At 53.0% G+C, this 16953-nt stretch overlaps 5 protein-coding genes across 5 annotated transcripts; 2 read left to right on the plus strand and 3 right to left on the minus strand.

The window, feature by feature from the left end:
* Positions 1–809: 809 nt before the first annotated feature.
* On the plus strand, positions 810–1508 carry RPL19C (60S ribosomal protein L19C; the record flags this gene model as incomplete). The annotated part of the gene is made up of 3 exons (XM_036774029.1): positions 810–1165; positions 1218–1362; positions 1425–1508. 3 exons carry the CDS (start codon positions 810–812, stop codon positions 1506–1508), a joined length of 585 nt encoding a protein of 194 aa, XP_036635502.1.
* A 908-nt stretch (positions 1509–2416) lies between these two features.
* On the plus strand, positions 2417–5745 carry PC9H_004446 (uncharacterized protein; the record flags this gene model as incomplete). Its single annotated transcript, XM_036774030.1, has 11 exons — positions 2417–2551; positions 2616–2702; positions 2773–2829; positions 2911–3036; positions 3101–3457; positions 3525–3614; positions 3669–3959; positions 4012–4143; positions 4205–4275; positions 4349–4383; positions 4442–5745. The coding sequence occupies 11 exons, from the start codon at positions 2417–2419 to the stop codon at positions 5743–5745; spliced, it is 2685 nt and encodes an 894-aa protein (XP_036635503.1).
* A 1132-nt stretch (positions 5746–6877) lies between these two features.
* Positions 6878–8347, minus strand: PC9H_004447 (uncharacterized protein; the record flags this gene model as incomplete). The annotated part of the gene is made up of 7 exons (XM_036774031.1): positions 6878–7113; positions 7525–7623; positions 7777–7824; positions 7918–7949; positions 7986–8077; positions 8137–8188; positions 8268–8347. 7 exons carry the CDS (start codon positions 8345–8347, stop codon positions 6878–6880), a joined length of 639 nt encoding a protein of 212 aa, XP_036635504.1.
* A 5229-nt stretch (positions 8348–13576) lies between these two features.
* PC9H_004448 (uncharacterized protein) lies at positions 13577–13925 on the minus strand (the record flags this gene model as incomplete). The annotated part of the gene is made up of 2 exons (XM_036774032.1): positions 13577–13609; positions 13695–13925. The coding sequence occupies 2 exons, from the start codon at positions 13923–13925 to the stop codon at positions 13577–13579; spliced, it is 264 nt and encodes an 87-aa protein (XP_036635505.1).
* Positions 13926–14029: 104 nt separating this feature from the next.
* On the minus strand, positions 14030–15786 carry PC9H_004449 (uncharacterized protein; the record flags this gene model as incomplete). The annotated part of the gene is made up of 6 exons (XM_036774033.1): positions 14030–14362; positions 14411–14704; positions 14754–14867; positions 14917–15084; positions 15134–15471; positions 15528–15786. The coding sequence occupies 6 exons, from the start codon at positions 15784–15786 to the stop codon at positions 14030–14032; spliced, it is 1506 nt and encodes a 501-aa protein (XP_036635506.1).
* Positions 15787–16953: the final 1167 nt, after the last annotated feature.

Here is a 16953-nt window from a genome sequence, read left to right on the forward strand (position 1 = left end):
TGATATCGCGCCATGCACTGCCGTACTCACGTTCTTCGCCGATATCTCCCAGGCTCGGTGTCCGGGCGCTGTAACAAATCTATCAGCCGAAGGCAAAACAAACCCAGAACGTACCAGTGTCGGTCGGCTGGCCAGCGCGGACAAAAATAGTGCAACTAGCCCTGGGGCTGAATCAATTCTAATCACCATGTTGGTTCCTGCGAGCACGTTCCATGATGTTCAGAACCTTATTGGCGACGCAAATAGTTGTAGATGAGAAATGAAAGGCCAGAGTTGCCTGTGGTGGCCACTGCGTGCTAGTCGTCGCTGTCTCCGAGCGTCAGTCATATAGTCAATTGTGAGCATAATCCGAAACTCACCTCCACCTCCGCGACCATGCAATCGACCCGCTACGTCCCCACCCGAAATTGACTCCGATGGGGTGTGACTTCACGTACTGCTGCGCACGGCGAAGGGGTTATCGCTATTGGTGGTCCGGTCGCTGGGCCCATGTCATGCCCGGCCGTCTATTGACCGCGAAGGCGGGGTAGAGACCATGGTCGAGACTCGAAGCAATCAAGATATCAGGCAATCAAGATGGCCGGGCGTCTAACGGCAGGAGAAACTGTACAGCTGGTTCTCACGATCAACTGAGTTTCGAGTGGCTGAATTACGTAAGGTCGAGCCCATCGACAGACTTGGGGGCGTTCCCACTGACTCACCGACGACGAAACCTCAAGAACAAGGTATGCCCCCACTATGTCCCATAGCCCCCTCGCCGTCTCTGATAACACCCGACATTTTGTTTTCCAACAGAAGACTAAGACAAAATGGTCAACTTGCGCTCCCAAAAACGACTCGCCTCCTCCGTCGCTGGCGTCGGCAAGCGCAAGATCTGGCTTGATCCCGCCGAGCAAGCTGAAATCGGAAACGCTAACTCGCGCACGCATGTTAAGAAACTCATCAAGGACGGGCGCATCATCATCAAGCCGACAACCGTGCACTCGCGCGCGCGGACACAGGAGTTGCTGGCTGCGAAGAGAAAGGGGAGACATACCGGCCCTGGTAAGAGAAAGGGTACCTCAGAAGCGAGGATGCCGACGAAGGTGCAGTGGATGAGGAGACAGCGAGTTCTGAGACGGTTGTTGAGGAAGTACAGAGAGGCCGGGAAGATTGATAAGCACCTGTACGTCCCCTCCCGATATTTATTTTACTGTGCCAAACTGACGGCGGGGCAGCTACCACTCGCTGTACCAAAAGTCCAAGGGTAACGTCTTCAAGAACAAACGTGTCCTCATGGAGTACATCCACAAAGCCAAAGCCGAGAAGAACCGCACCAAGGTCCTCTCAGACCAGATGGAGGCCCGCCGTATCAAGAACAAGGTGAGCATCCTCGCCCCCTTCTTCCATTTCCTCGTTCACTGACCTTTTTATCCTTTTCAAAGGCTGCTCGTGAGCGCCGCGCCGCCCGCGTGGCCGAGAAGCGACAGGGATTCATTCCAGCTGAGACCGAGACCGCTGAGGCTTAAACGTACTCTTCTCGTCCACCTCGCTGTCTCCTTTGTATCGCTGTACCACGGTAGATATATTCGTCGTCTGTCTGTCCGTCGCTCGCTTTGCATACAACCTCGACCACAACTAAACTCCACCGCCACGTCCGTCTCTCGCTTCATAGCCGGCTTCGCCTACTACGTACATGACCGAACCCATGCGCACCATATGTATACATTATGCTGCAAAATCACTTTCTTCCCATGCAGCTCAACTGAGCCTTGAGACCCACGAGTTTCTTTAAAGTCCAGCTAAGTGCTCGCTCTAAATTTCATGATAAGATCTTTCGATAAGCTGATCAGGTCATTTATTTGGCTTTATTCACGATGCCTTCTCGACCAAACACAAGTACCTTGGTACCATTTCCCCTGTCCCCTAGCTTTCAGGTTACCGACGCGACACATATTGCTTCCCCTCGCTGGCAGCCACGCCCGCGACGCCTCCTTCTCCTTTCATTTTGTTACCTCCACCAATATCAGCGACCCTGCCACCGCTGTTGACGGCGATGGACAGCGACCACCCAAGGTATGTATATGCGGTCTTTCTTTACAAGTGATGTCCTCAGGGTCGAGGAACAGAGAAACCCTACCTCAGCGATATCCTCCTTCAGCGACGTCTAAAACGACGGTGAGCTCTACATGGGTTTCGTGTAGAATGACGCTCAAAGAGCCCGGGGATCGTCCAGCCGACTCCGACTCTCTTTCATTCGTTCCCAATCCCGCCAAGCGCGCCGTACAACCATAACTATAATAATCATGCCTATAACACGAACCCGCTCAATAGCGGTAATTTATATATGCACAATGCGGCGAGCGCGTCGACGTCGAGTCTGCTGCACAGTGGAAGGCCGTTACCGACACCGCCTACTACGGCCTCGCCATTCGCGATGTCGCCGCCGCCGCCGCCGCCTCAAGCAGCCACAGGATCCACAGGGACCAGCGGAAAGGTGGTACATGTAGGGCATGTACCAGCGTGGAAGCCCAAGTTGGAATTGGAGTCGATGGACACGTCGCCTTTCTCGGTACGCACCCTTCAGCCTCGGCGTCTCGTTATCGTTCCCCGCTAAAGCTGACTATGCGAAATAGGAATCCTTCTCCGCGATGTTTGACGATGGCGATACGTTGGAAATCGACACGTCCACTTGGGTGCCAGAGAAGAGTTTTAACATCGAGGTATTGTATACCCCCGCTTTGCAACATGTTCAGTAATAACGATGGCTAATGCGACTCAATTGCGTTACAGCGATACGCCGACCCAAAGGACCTGGACCCATCCTGGAAAGACGACTCAGACATCTCCGTAAGTCTTTGTCCTTATCCTCGTATTCCTCGTATTCTTCCTAATCGCGTTGATGCTGATATACATGTACGTGTTCTTCAGGAGATTCTGGTCATCTCCCCGAAACCCACGATACGCAGGAGAGCATCGAATCTGTCGACCGCGAACCCCAAGCTGCCTATAATACCAGAGTACGCGCCGGGTGTAAATCATGCGAAATACCAATCCGTACGCTTCCGTCAACGTACTTATAGAACCTAACTCACGAAGTGGGTGTTGCTTATTTATTTAGTTTGATGAGAGCATTAAACTCGCCGACTTCGAATTCCTGCCTACACCCTCCCCTACCCGACGCGCCAACAACCCATTGCCCTCCTCCCTTTCACGCATGTCCTCACGCGCGAAATTGACCTCCCATATATGCGCATACAGGAGGCCCGGCGGCGTCCTGCAGTACAACGGGCTGTACACTGTGAAACGGCGCGCGCATGCCCATGCGCAAGTCAACTCTAGTTCCGCATGGAGGGAGATGGATGTTATGCATATCCTATCGGGATCCTGTCCGGGGGCGGGAATGAGAGGTGACGTACCGTTCGTGGAGAAGATGTATGGGACGTTTATTGATAATAAGAATATTTATCTCGTTTTGGTGAGCTCTTCCGTGGTTTCCATTTCTGTGTGATTGCTGAGGCCATGCTGGCGGGTTTGGTATGTAGGGTCATCATACGAGGGGTACCCTGGCGGACCTGGTGGAGACGCATGGACCACTGAACGAGACTACGACAAAAGCCTACGCTTGCGAGCTGGTGCGTCACCTCTAAGTACCCGGCTTTCGGGCTACCTACTAAGCGCCGTCCTAGCTCTGCGCACTTGAGGCCATTGCACAATTGGGAGTTGTGCATAATGATATTTGCCCCGACAACATCCGAATCGACGCCTCGCGGCACCTCGTCCTCGTCAATTTCGAAGCCGCGGACTTGCCTGGAGAGTCGTCGATACAACCGGACTTGGATTCAGAATATACGGGGACCGCGGAGAGGAACAGGGAGAGTGTGTATAAGGCACCGGAGGTACTATTAGGCTGGACGCGCGATTCGGCGGTGGATGTTTGGGGGTTTGGAATGGTGCTCTATTGGATGGTCACTGGTCAAGTGAGTTGTGTTGCATTTTGGATGACTTCGGGCTGAAAAGTCGCTCGTGTAGCATCCATTTCTGGGAGGAGACGAGTGTGAGTCGTTGAGGGAAGCGGAACTGGAGGGCAAGATCCTCCATGGGCCACTCCTCCTCGACAATATTGAAGAGTCATGCCATGAGGCGAAGGGGCTTATCGCCAAGGTATGCTGTTGGCTGAAAATAACATCAAGGGGTTCAACTGAACGTATGGGTGGATGATTAGTGTCTAGAGCGAAACCCAGCGATTCGAATAAGGACCGGGCAGCTGAAAGGCGAGGCGTATTTCTCTCATGCGTGAGTATTCTTTCCTGCTTTGTATGATGTGATTGTTGCATCGGTTCTGACCCTGTTTTGCGTGTTGCGATAGTGATTGGGAGAGAATTACGACTAGAAAGGTCCCGAGTACGTGTTCTTATTGTCTTCTGATAGCTATACAACGACGGCTTACACGTTGAATTAGTTCTAAGCTTCAACCATAAACGGAAGCAAACGGGGGGTGCTACGTCCCGCCGTAAAGCGAGCATAGATGGCGACGTGAAGGTCGCTGCCTTCGATACACCGCCCCTTGAGCCGGCCCCGCTCATCAGCGAAGGCAACCGAAAAAGAGCAGCACCTGACATGTTCACTAGTTTCTCCAATCCCTCATTCAGCGCCAATGCGGCGCTGCCGATAATCAAAGCCGACGGAGAAGTCCCCGAGAGTCGTGTAGAAAATGCCCAAGTGAAAGAAGATGCATCCTCTCCCCCGCCTCCGGGAGCCCTGGATCCGACGGCAACCGCGGAGGAGTATATCGAGGAAGTGGAGATTAGTCGGGAGCATCCGCCTGAGATGTACGGGAAGGAACTGACGCCTCAAGAACGTATGGCGTTGTTCTGGGAGTCGCTTGATTCTGAGGAGGTTATGACGCAGATGCATCAAAGTACGACTGCTCTGGGCATAATTGGCGTTGGCGGTGGTGCGAATGGATCGCCACGACCTCGCAAGCTGCGGAAGAAGAGCAAATCGATGCGAACGTTGACCCATCGGATATCGACCTTCTCCTTGACGGGGCAGACTCCCAATAAGTTGCGGAAGAAGAATGTGAGGAAGATGGCGAGTGAGGCACATCTTTTGGCCCATGAGTCCGAGGCCAGGATCAGCGGTGGGACTGAGGGCGATGGAGATAGAGACGAGGGTATTGTCGTTGAGCCGATGAAAATACCGAACCTACCGCAAGGCGTAGAGCAGATTGGACACGGTATTGGGTTCACGTATGGGCTATCCAACGCTGCCAAGTCCAAGGCGTCGATATGCACGGACAAGTCGGCACCGGGATGGAAGCGGCATATGAGGCTGCTGCCGGGTGGTATTGGACGAGGGATTCGGGGAGTGAGGCATCGGCTTTCTATGGGCAAGATGAATGGAAATAGTGGGCAGCAGGCGAAGATGCACGGGAAGGGAGATGACTGCCGGCCTAGGGACGGGATGGAGTATGCTCGAGGAGGTGCCGTCGATTACAATCGAGGTCTGGGTATCGGGATGGAATACGGCAATAGCAACGCTGTTGGCGGATGCTGCTACTCGTCTCCAGCTACCGACGACGAACCCCTCACGCCGGATTCCCTTGTTTTTGGTTGTGGTACCGAGAGGGCGACAGAAGCGAAGATCGAAGGGGAGTTTGGCGGAGAACGTGTTGGACCACGAATGGCTACGCTGCGGTTAGTGCCTTCGACACCGCAAGAGGATTGCGACGATGATTTGGATAGAATTCAAGGCTTGTATTAGATATCGACTTGTTTCGTGGATCTTTGTCGTTTGTTGTGTATATCTTTTCGTCTGCATAGTGGTCGCTGTCTTCATCATGCCGACGGTCACCTAGCTATCAAAGCCTGCTCTGTGGCTGCGCAGGCATTATGTTAGACGACCAGCCATATGCATATGCGGGAGGCAAGGGGTATCTCACTGATATTTATCCAGTCTCTTTTGATGCCATCGCCCTAGTAGTGGTACTCATGCCTTTGTTTGATTCGTCAGCGCGGGCGTACAGATGCAGACGCAGACACTTGTGCTGTCGGCCATCTTCGCCTGCACGCCCGTCTTTGTCTTTTCATCATCTTTTCATCGTCTGGGCGGAGTGTGGGCGTAGTGTGCATAGCGTGGTTGCGGTGGACGTGCCGGGGCAGCATGGAGAGGGGATGCAAGGTGATGGGATGGGATACGATGGGAGGGAGGGAAGGTGGACTACGAGGCGAGGCGATGGGGCAAGCTGCGAGCGCAGGCGGGATGCAATGGGACGGTGGATTGAAGTGAAGGTGGGATGAGAGTGAAGGCGGGGAGTGGAGGCGGGGAGTGCGTGCGTGCGTGCATCCAGCAGGTGGTAACCCGTTGATTTTCGTTCCTCTTCATACCTTCGTTCGTCCATCCGCCGTTTGCGTTTGCGATCGTATCCCTTTCCTTCGCGTCCCATTCGTATTCCTTCCTGCCGTCGTCTCCTCCTTTCGTACCTCCCGTCTACCCAACTTCGTCTTTCTCCCGTCTGCTCGCATCCCTCCCTCGCGTACGTTCGTACCCAGCCCTCCCCTCCGTTCGTCGCTCCGTTGGTTCACTCATTCCCTCCCCCAAGCGTCCTGTCGTTTTCTATGGTTTGTCACGGCTGGTTTTTGAAGCGGCACCAGGCCGTCGAGGGAGATGCCAAAGGATGGTGGCAGGTCGCGCACTAGAGGAGTGGGTACCGGAGGCGGGGACATCGCGGAATGGTAGAGGGATGTGGGTGATGAAGGGAGGCACCGCGGGGAACGCTCTGAGAAAGGATATGTTCGTAAGTCGTTCCTGTTTCGTGGAGAGCACAGGAGCGCTTACCTTGTTGCTAGTTTACTGGTTCGTGGACTCCTTCGCCGCTCTCTCGTATGCCCAATCGCTAGAGGTAGCGCGTATTCGTGGTCGGCGCTGTGTCGTCTGCGGACGAGCCCAGCACTCCTCTCTGCGGTGCCAGTCCGCCCTTCGTTTTGTCGTCGCCAGCGGGGGTTTCGAGTGCGCTCTGTGCGGTGTGCGCAAGTAGGAAGCGGGAGACGAGAACGGTGGTGTCGTGCGCAAGGATGGATGGGCCCTCGAGGGTGGAGATGTCGTGGAGGGGGACAGTGTAGAAGTAGTAAACTCAGTATTGTGGGGGTACAATGACTCTATATTCATGTACCTATCTATCTTATGCCCGGCCAGTGCTAGCACTGGCTGGGCTAAGATAGATGGTGGGGATAACCGAAACACGGTGTCAGCAATCCGTAGCCACACTGTGGCTACGGTGGGAAAATTTTATATACCTTAGGGTTATAGGTCATATTTTGAAATCGTAGGATAATCCTACCCGCTAAATCCCCCCTACCCCAACTGTAGTTACCCTAAGTCTACTGTAGTTTACCCTAACTTATTCTAACGTTGCAGGCCTGCTGGATGGCCCTCCATGATTGTTTGAACACCCCAGAGGCCGTCTGGCCTTCCAGGAAGCCTGCTGTGTGAGATAGAACGGTTAGAAAAATACTGCATGGTGCGTAGATATAGCTGACGTACCTACAGTCACTCCCAGCCATGCGCGGGCAGCCAGGCGGCCCACGGTGACAGTCATATGCTTACTGGTACACGTATGGCGCGTGTAGCCACCCACACACGCTGTATGTGACACAGTGTGGCCATCCAGGCAGCCCATGCTTGCTTGGGAGTAATAAAGCAGTCCCAGTACAAGCATGGGCTGCCTGGATGGCCACGTCCACGAGGGGAGTCGGGGCGAATACCATATACACAGCCGAACACCATGGGACTCACCTTCATCAGCGCGGGCTGCCAGGAAGCCCACGCTGTCGGAGTCTACACCTGTTAGTCAAGAGAAAGTAAGTCAGTAATTGAATACACTCACCATGGCCTTCTAGGAATGCCACGCACGCAGTGGGCCAATCGAGGACTCACCTACATCAGTATGGGCTGCCAGGAAGCCCGCGCTAAGAACAAGTAAGTTAATATGTGATGACACTCACCGTGGCCTTCCAGGAATGCCACGCGCGCAGTGGGCCCACAGAGAATACGTGTACATCAGCGCGGGCTGCCAGGAAGCCCGTGCTGTCAGAGTCTACACCTGTTAGTCAAACATGAGTAAGTCAGTACGTATTCCGTTGGTCCTACACTCACTGTGGCCTTCCAGGAAGCCCATGCATGCAAGCGCCACATATATTCAGTCCACCTACAGCATGGGCCGCGTGGAAGCCCACGACGAGCATACGTACGTCCCCCATTGTATAAAGTTTGTATACCCTACTTACCATACATTCTCATTCACAACGCGGGCTGCCTGGCCGGCCACGACGTGTGTCGACAAGCCGTAGGACTTACAGCCCTCCATTCAGTGGGCTTCCTGGCCGCCCATACGGTGGCTTAGCATTGAGACTCTCACTCGAAGACATCACCTCACGCTGGCCTCATCGTCGACTGAGTTATTCCACTTGATCTACGGCTCAAAAATTCCTCTTTTCTATGTTTTGTAGTGATACATTTCTGTTCTTCATCTCACTGGGCCTCCGCGCCGCCCGTACTATGTATTGTAGTTAATATACTGTCGTTTATATGCATGATGAACGTACCTAAGTCATTCATCTGTGGGTGGGGGTGCTTGGCGCAGTCTATGTCGCATTTCCCTTCGTCCTACGCTCACGAATTGAATATTAGATCGCGTCTGGTGACTTGGTTAGGAAAACTCACGTCGTTCGATCCGGATCAAATTCCTCCACGTCGTGTACAGAGCGTACGCGATGCCGACGACGATCTGGGCGATATTGATAGCGTGCAAGATGTTCATGGTGGTGCTAAGCAGGTTCTGACGTACGTAAATGAGGCCTGCGCTTCACCACGGGCCGCCTGGAAGCCCACGCGGTGAGTACGTACTCCTCCCATCATACCGTACTCACTCGACTTCACTCACAGGGCGGGCTGCCTGGATGCCCATACGGCGCTCAAGTTCCCCTATCTATATTATCCGATGGATTACAGGGTGTAATCGGTCGACCTTCTCCGTTCGTAGCGCAACAACTTCACACACCTCCGTTAGGGTGTTCTGATGAAGAATCACCTTGTCGCGCCGAGTTGCGCCGCTTCCCCACGCTCCAGTGCCCCCTTCTTCGTCAAGAATCTCGCTGAGCGCAGCGAAGCAACCGTCGCTCCCCGACCCAGGGTTAGGTGACGAAATATGTCCGGGCATGTTAGGAGAGTATACTGATAAAATTCCTACAGAGATAGCTGCCCTCCTCCTCGTGCTGTAGCTCAAATACCGTTTCGGTACGAGGAGAAGAGGGTGCCAACGGCCAGGATGTTGGCGCGACTCGGCGCAACAAGTACCCATCTCTAGGTATACCCTCAAGGTATATGGGACAACTTGTTGCGCCGTGTTGCGCCGCTTCCTCATCATCCAGCAGCACGTTTACTACCTGCAAAACTACCATACTGGCCCCAGCCACTTCAAACAGTGGCGCAACTCGGCGCAACAGCTCCCAAAACCTCCCCATATATATCCCCCAGGACTGGGTCGTTGTTGCGCCGAGTTGCGCCACCATCTGAGGAAGCTGTGGAATTAACTTTGTGTTTTATTTAATGCGCCCCTGTTCCCCTTTTCCCCTGACCTGCCTATTCAGGCAGCTGAGTTTTCGCTTTTTCTCACAGTTACAATACATCACAACTCCGACCTATCTATATTATCCGACGGAATAGGCAGCTTATTCCGCTGACCTCCTCAGAACATAACGCCACAGGTGCACCCACCTCCGTTAGGGCCTACTGATGGAGGATCACCTTGTGGCGTTAGGTGTTTCTTGTCCCGTTGTCCCTCCACGCCCCCTTCTTTGTCGAGAATGTCGCTGAGCGTAGCAAAGCAACCGTCGCTCCCCGACCCAGGGTTAGGTGACGAAATATGTCCGGGCATGTTAGGAGAGTATACTGATAAAATTTCTACAGAGATAGCTTACCTCCTGCTCGTGCTATAGCTCAAATACCGTTTCGGTACGAGGAGAAGAGGGTGCCAATAGCCAGGATGTTGGTACAAGTTAACGCCACAAAGACCCATCTCTAGGTATACCCCCAGGCTATATGGGAAGGTTATGGGATTGTTTTTCATATTTCCTAGGGAATTTTTAGGGATGGAATTTTTTCCCTAGGGTAGGGTAAGTGATGGTAGGGAAATGGTGATAGGGAGGACGATAGGGATACAGAGATAGGGAAATGATACGGAGCTGGTGGCAGGGAATATGGTAGGGAAGTAGCAGGGTTCATATGAGAGAGATGGTAGGGAATTGGTGGTAGGGAAAATAGCAGGGATGCATAACACACAGATGCTAGGGGAAAATGTAGAGGAATGGTGGTAGAAAAAACATTAGGGACACAATAGGGTACATGAGAGAACACTGCTAGAAGACTAGTGACAGGGAAAACAGTAGCAAAGGCACTAGCATGAAGCTTAGGAGCAAGGAATGGGGAAACCATTAGGGATGGAGTGAGAAATGGTGCTGAAAATGCCAAAGATGAAAATAGGGATTGATAAGAAGATGTATAGAACAGTTGTGTGGCCGTCTTGGACGACCTGGTGTGTGGTGGGATGCATTGGTGGTGTGGGGAATGTTGTAACAGATTCCATCGATGTATATTATTACAAGACGGAGTCAATGGGTCAGTGCGTGGGAAGACGAAGTGGGTCAGTGCGTGGGATGTGGAATGGGACAGTGCGTGGGAAGGCGGAATGCACATCGGAGCGCTGACAGTTTCGTGGGAAAACGGAAGCAATTTCGGGGCGGTCATAATTTCGTGGGAAAGCGGGTAGACATCAGTCAATAGCGGGTGAGCACTATACGCGCTGCGTGGCCGTCCTATCTATATTATCCGACGGAATAGGCAGCTTATTCCGCTGACCTCCTCAGAACCTAACGCCACAGGTGCACCCACCTCCGTTAGGGCCTACTGATGGAGGATCACCTTGTGGCGTTAGGTGTTTCTTGTCCCGTTGTCCCTCCACGCCCCCTATCTATCAAAGCCTCAGCCAATGCTTGCATTGGCCGGGCTTTGATAGCGGGGGGCAGACCCAACAATGGGGAAATCCTAACTGTTTATCAGGTCCCTGGGTCGACACAAAGTGTCGAAACAGCAACCTGAACCCTAAAAAACCATTTTAAAGACATTGTATTACCTTATTTTACTTATACTACCTGAATATTCCATGCATTGAAACCACCATTGCCCATATATGAAACCTAAACAAGTCACTCACATCCTTTCCATCCCTTTGAGGCTCTCGCAGACAGAATCCATCCACAAATGTACATCTACATGTCCATGATTTCGCTGATGGATCCCATCAGCGAACTCTATACTCCCCTCGAGATCATTCGCAGACGGGATCCATCGGCGAAGGTATGCATGACTGCGATGAATTTCACCGCTGGATCCTGTCGGCGAACTCTCTCATCCCCTCGGAATCACTCGCAGACGGGATCCATCGGCGAACGTTAGCAATGGGATTCCGTCTGCAAACGTACACATGCCTGCGCTTAATTTCGCCGATGGATCCCGTCGGCGAGGATACGCATGCCTGCGATTAATGTCACCGATGGAATCCAACGGCGAACGGTTGACTACTCATTCATAATTTTGCCGATGGATCACATCGGCGAACATTTTCGGCCCTCGAGATCACTCGCAGACGGCATTCATCGGCGAACATTCTTCGAAGATCTGGCAGACGGGAACTGTTCGTCAGTTCCCTACCACTGGTAACACATGACGCACGAACGGTTCCCGTTCGTGCCCTTTACGCCCATCGTCCACACCCCCCCGCTCCTGTTTGACGTAGAGCCATGACCCATCTATTCCCATTCTTCCCATCCCTCCTTTGGCGGTTCCCGTTGACGCCCCCATCTTCTTCGCTCTCCTCAAAATCAGCATCCTCCGTTCTGAACAACGCAGCGACTACGACTTCGTTTAATGGCAACAGCGCCCGTCACCATTTGCGCTATCGCCTTGAATCTCTGAGGGACGTCGAGATCAATATATGCGCTTTGAGTCCGAGGCTATCGAGAACTGGAATCCCGGATAAGCGCATATATGCATCAACATGGTATACCACGTACCTGTGCCACCCACTGTGCCGTTGTCCACTCCGCCCACTGCCCCCCCCCTCGAGATCACTCGCAGACGGGTTCCATCGGCGAACGTACACCTACATGCCCTCAATTTCGCCCATGGATCCTGTCGGCGAACCATACACTTGGCTGTCCATAATTTCGCCGATGGATCCCGTCGGCGAACATACACTTGGCTGTCTAAGCTCAGCAGACGGGATCTCCAGTGTACACCTCACGTACGCACCCTTTTGTATTCGTCGTTTGTCATTCCCTGTTCCCCGTTTCCCGTTCCGCTGTTTACACGCTGCCCGCGTCGGCGCATTGGGCCACTTTTGTTTTCGTTGCCTCATTCCACTGGCGCACGTATTCTGTTCTGCTCCGTGTCCGTCGGGTTCTGCGTAGCGGGTTCTCCGTCTGGAGACTGTAGTTCGAAGTCTGGCAGATGGAAAGTAGTGCTGGGGTTGGCGGGTTGGTGTTTACGGTTTCGTTTTGCCGCCGCCACACCGCCTGCGTCGTTGACGTCGTCTGTACATCCTGCACACCCCCTTCGTATGCACCATCAGCGCACATTCGCCTGTTCGAAAGCGTCGACATACCTCTACGTTCCGTATTCTTGTTCTCGCATCCGAAACCGGTGTGTCGTCACTTATTCCCCCTTCGTTCGACCACTCCCCATTCGCTGTCCCGTTGCCTGCTTTGCTACTCCCCGTTCTCGCAATCCCTCTCGTCAATCCACCTATCTTCCCATATGTTTGCAGCGCCAAACAACCCTAGCACGTCGACAGTTTTAAGGACGTGCGGGCCAGCGCTGTAGAAGGGAGATCACGGGATTGACGCAAGCGGTGTGGCGTTGTGAGTTTTTGGTTGGTCATATGCAGGGCGACGTGGGGAACAGGTACAGCGTGTGCAATTGCGTTTGTCGTTGCATATGTACGTTTGTACTTCACACCGACGGCGCTGATTTCATCGTTGGCGACGGGTGCGCGAGGGACGGTAAGGGCAGCGTGCAAGCTGCTGGGCAGTAACCTCACGATTGAGGTCCGCATTCTTCAGCCCTGCCCTGTCCTGTCCTGCGTCGTCGTCGTCGTCGTCTACGACAACCCATGGCTGTCCTGACTTGGCCCCTTCCCCACTCTCCTTCCGTTCTCGTTACTTTAGCAGGCCAAGTGTTGCCGCCGTTGATGAGTGCTGGGTGCGACGCTGCGCGGGCTTTCGGTCGATGTGAGCAACACTGAAGACTGCAGATGGTGAAGAGGTTATGGTGTTGCAGTTGTAGTCAGGACGTGGCACGGAGCGGTTGGACGGCGTCGACGGGGCGCGGGGAAATGTGAGGGCTAGAGAGGGCGCTGTGGGGCGGGAAATCGCGGTGAGCTCGTTTTCACTAGTACGAGATGGGTGCTCACTTCTCCTTCGCTATTTGGTCTCCTCCTGCTGAATATCAGTTGTGGAAGGGGTTAGATATACTTTGAGGCTCACAGGACGAGCGTCACGCTGGCGATGAGGAACTAGAGGGATGCGAAGGGCAAGGAGAACGCTATCGGGGGAATATAAAGGTAAGTGACAAGGTTCCTCACCGCGATGGGTGCTCACCTTCAGCCGCGCAGCGGTGCTTGTTGTCGTTGTCTCCTCCCGCTGCGTTCTCCTGCTTCTGCCTAGTCCTCGTCCTTCACGCTGGCCTCCGAGGTTGTGCGACTCCTCTTTTGGTGTCGATTGGTGCGTTCGTCGCGGTTTTGGACATCCCGAGACACTTGCCTGACGTCTGTTTTCTAGCCATGCTTCCTCGTCATCGTTGAGGACATGCTCGGTTTCCGTAGGTGCCATGTCGCTACTAACCCAGCGTATACCAATATACATTGACGTTGGAGACCTCGAAACAGTCGTTAATATACATAAAACACATACAATACGGGCACACCACCGTTAGCCTACACATTACACTCGACCTTCCGCATCTTCGCGATGAACGCCTCGACGTAGGCGACGATCTCGTTCCGTTTGCTGATATACTTGAGCAGCGTAAGCACAAGTACGTCGTTATCGGACTGCGTCCCCGCGTTATACTTGACCATTCCCCTTCCGCTGATAAATCTGACGTTGTATTTCCCGCCACCTCCACTAATGAGCTCGTCAGACATAGCCCGTCGCATCGGTAAGTTGGCCATGAGGTATGGGAGGAACGTCGCGAATGACTGGCTTCGACTACTCTTCCCAAATCTCGACGGATTCCATCTTGGATCCAAGAGTACAGCCGACCCAAACTAGATATATACGTGAATCAACTTCGATGTAATAAACATAACTCTCACCTCATTGTAAAGCGCCAGTGTCCAGTTTCGTGCGGTGATAATGTCTTGCTGCCTGTCCTTGAATTTCCTTCTTTCCCCCGCAAACCACATATCAAAATCTCGTGTTGATATTCCCAATCTCATCTTATCAACTCTGTCACTATACGCCTCCACGAATTTCGCTTCCATATAGTTATCCTTCCATGCCGGCGGTTTGCTATTCCAGTCTACGGCCAGTTTCAAATGGAACACCGTAGCAAGGATGTTATGCACGAGATCCCGAGCCGCATGCGTACCCCGTACATGATCGATTAACTGCGAATGCTCACGTTAATAATCGTATCACGATCCTTGGTTCACTTACCCCTTCGCGTCGCGCGATGCGTTTGTCTATGTCCAGCGCATCTGTATCCTTATCCCAGTCCATCTGCTGCTTGAACGTGGCACTGCTATCGACGAACTCCTCAAAATACTCCTCCTAACCCTCTCAATTAGTACTCACACAATGAAAGTTTGATGTTACTCACGACGTATCCGCTTCTAGGCGAGTCGTACCCCGACAACAGCCTTGAAAACGCACGATCTTCTTCAATCTGATGCTCTTCTGAACATTCCTTATGCACGTTTAGCCACGCTGTCTCAACAGTACACTTCCTCCCGTCCGAGAGCATCCCCGATATATGCGCGAGCCGTTCCTGTCCAGACCATCAACTCACGATGAACACGCGACATTCATATACGGACCTCGTGAATACCGCACGCGACGAGGGTTTCAGCCGCCAACAGAGCCTCGTCACTATTATTGCTCGCGCCCCGTGTCTCCACGCCATCGTAGTCCACAGCCTGCCTCTTACCTTGCGTACTTGGAGCTTCCTTGTGCACTCTCTTACCACGACCACCGTCCGGGATGCATGCTATAGTCTGGCTTCGCTTAATACCTCTTGAAGGACTTAAGTCCCGCCCTGATGCGACGCACGAGTCGATATTCTTCCTGGAACCACGCACATACGGTACGTCTATCCTGTTCGAAGGCATGGCCCTGGTCGTAGCCAACATCCGCTCTATTCTGACAGATAAATCGTCTCGCATCGACTTCGTCAGTTGCCAAAACGATGCGCATATACAATGAAATACTCACAATAAGACAGCTCTGCCGCGTCGTCTATGTACTCCCAAGCTCGCGGAGCTCTCAAGTCTCGTATCGTCCGCAAAGTAGCGTCTGTAATCGTCTCTAAAAGGTCGAGTTGCTCGCGCAAACCGTCGACGCCGCGAGCCCCATTCATTCCGGCAATCGAGTCTGTCCTGACTCTGACCAAGTTTCTCATGCTGAGGAACATCTTGCACGCCGATTCTACGGCCACGTCTAGACTGGACTTCGTAGGAGCATTCGTCGACATCGGCTGCGCGCCAAGGAGACCAGAGGCGAACGTAGTCTATGCTTGAGCGCTCCCGATTCAATGTCCGTCTATACTAAGAATATACTACTTACCCACGCAAAAACCAGCGACTTCTTACGCGGGAAACATGAGAATCCTCCCAGCTTTATACAGGACCACTACAGTATATAAGCGGCTGCCCATTCGTACGGAAAATTCGACTACATAGGGATAATATCAAACGCCACGCTTACAGTCATAGTATTTCCCATACGTACTATGTGTTTGATTGATCGGCGCGGAGTTGGTTTACTTCTTGAATGTACCATTTGCGCGCACCAGCCTCTAGCCCGTACTGTAAACTCTCGCGCGCATAAGTAAGGCCAAACGACACGAGCGCCTAAGCGTCTATTTGTCTCTGCGATCACCAATACCGCTACCACATCGTCTATCACCACATACTAACTCAGCCGTAACTCGACACGCGGCACTCGTCTTAACAAGGATGCGGTCGCAGTCACAAGTACGCGTTCGTCTCTTTCATAACACGTCGACTCACTCCAACAGAGTCACCATCCAATGCCGTCGATTAGAGCCGTAGATGCCATCTGCGCACTTCCCAAACCCGAATTCAACGAAATAGTACATGCTATTCACGAGCTATTCACGAAGCGGAGGTTTAGAAAGGACGTCGAAGAGGTCACAGGCCGCAGGAATGAGGATCTGGTATGGGTAATCGCGTACGTTCCTCAATGTGACTATATGATGCAGTTTATACGGTGACCCCCGCAGTACCAACGTTCATCGCAGCCGGTCAGACCATCGGAGACATATAACCCTCAGAGGGTTCACTCGCCGCCATCTCAAGCGCATCAGCACCATACACGCCGTTGTGGCAACCCGACCCGGTACATTCGTCAGCGCCATAACCGTTTTCGACGGTTCTCCGCGATGGTCTCAACGCGCTTTCGACACCAGTAGTCGAATACGCTCTCGATCGCGCCGCTGAGCACATACAATATATACAACATGTACTGCGTCGATATCCTGGATACAACACCTTCTTGACTTGTTTGATTATCGCCGACGGTTCCGTCTGTATACACCTTAGTCAGCAATCTGAGCCAGGCGACGATCGCCTTCTATCCGTCAACCAGGGACTTTGGATATAGGGACTTCTTGAACTGG

This window comes from Pleurotus ostreatus (assembly GCF_014466165.1).
Source record: "Pleurotus ostreatus strain PC9 chromosome Unknown scaffold_2, whole genome shotgun sequence".
Taxonomy (NCBI): domain Eukaryota; kingdom Fungi; phylum Basidiomycota; class Agaricomycetes; order Agaricales; family Pleurotaceae; genus Pleurotus; species Pleurotus ostreatus.